The 827-nt window shown below is 70.3% G+C and overlaps 1 protein-coding gene across 1 annotated transcript; it reads left to right on the plus strand.

Annotated features, from left to right (window-relative positions):
• Window positions 1–156: 156 nt before the first annotated feature.
• LOC104916777 (collagen alpha-1(XV) chain-like) lies at window positions 157–820 on the plus strand (the record flags this gene model as incomplete). The annotated part of the gene is made up of 3 exons (XM_010727784.3): window positions 157–376; window positions 536–648; window positions 753–820. Coding segments are annotated over exons 1-3 (337 nt in total), but the record flags the coding sequence as incomplete, so codon positions are not given.
• Between the last annotated feature and the right edge of the window lie 7 nt (window positions 821–827).

Genomic DNA, 827 nt, shown 5'->3' on the forward strand with positions numbered 1-827 from the left:
TGCCCCATTTCCTGGCCCCTTCCAACCCCACGGTGCTCGGGGAGCCCCCCCCGTGTCCGTGGGTCTGTATAAACCTCGATGCCCGACCCCAGGGGACTGCAGTGCCCCATGGGGTGCGGGATGACGGCACGTGCCCCGGCAGCCCCGGCCCCCCATGCGCTGCCACCCGCTGTCCCCGTAGCTCCGTCTGGTGGCCCTGAACGCGCCCCTCTCCGGGGACATGAGCGGCATCCGCGGCGCCGACCTGCAGTGCTACCGGCAGTCACAGGAGGCCCGGCTCTACGGCACTTTCCGGGCGTTCCTGTCGGCTCCCAGCCAGGACCTGGCCTCCATCGTCAAGAGGACGGACAGGACCCTCCCCATCGTCAACCTGAAGGCAGGCGGCCCTACCCCCGAGGGCTCAGGGTGTCCCCCCAGGGAGCACGGGCTCTCCGCGTGTTTTCTTCCACCGATACGAACCCAGAGAATGGGGACAAGGGGCTTTGGGGGGCACTTGCCCCCCACCTCCAGCTCAGTGCCACCCCCACATTCCCAGGGCCAGCTGCTGGCTCGCTCCTGGAGCTCCCTCCTGCAGAGCCAGGCTGGAGCGGCCCCGCGGAGCCCCATCTACACCTTCAATGGGCGCGACGTGCTGACGGATGCCCTCTGGTGAGTCCCGGCCCCGCACATCCACGGCATCACGCGACGGTGCAAAGGGCGGGAGGACGGGAAGGGCTCCCCGGGGCTCCCCAACATCCCGTTGTCGCTCGCAGGCCCCGCAGGCTGGCATGGCACGGATCCACGCTGCGGGGCGGCCACGCTCAGCGCCGGGACTGCCAGGGCTGGAG

This window comes from Meleagris gallopavo, unplaced genomic scaffold (genome assembly GCF_000146605.3).
Source record: "Meleagris gallopavo isolate NT-WF06-2002-E0010 breed Aviagen turkey brand Nicholas breeding stock unplaced genomic scaffold, Turkey_5.1 ChrUn_random_7180001944275, whole genome shotgun sequence".
NCBI classification, from domain to species: Eukaryota; Metazoa; Chordata; class Aves; order Galliformes; family Phasianidae; genus Meleagris; species Meleagris gallopavo.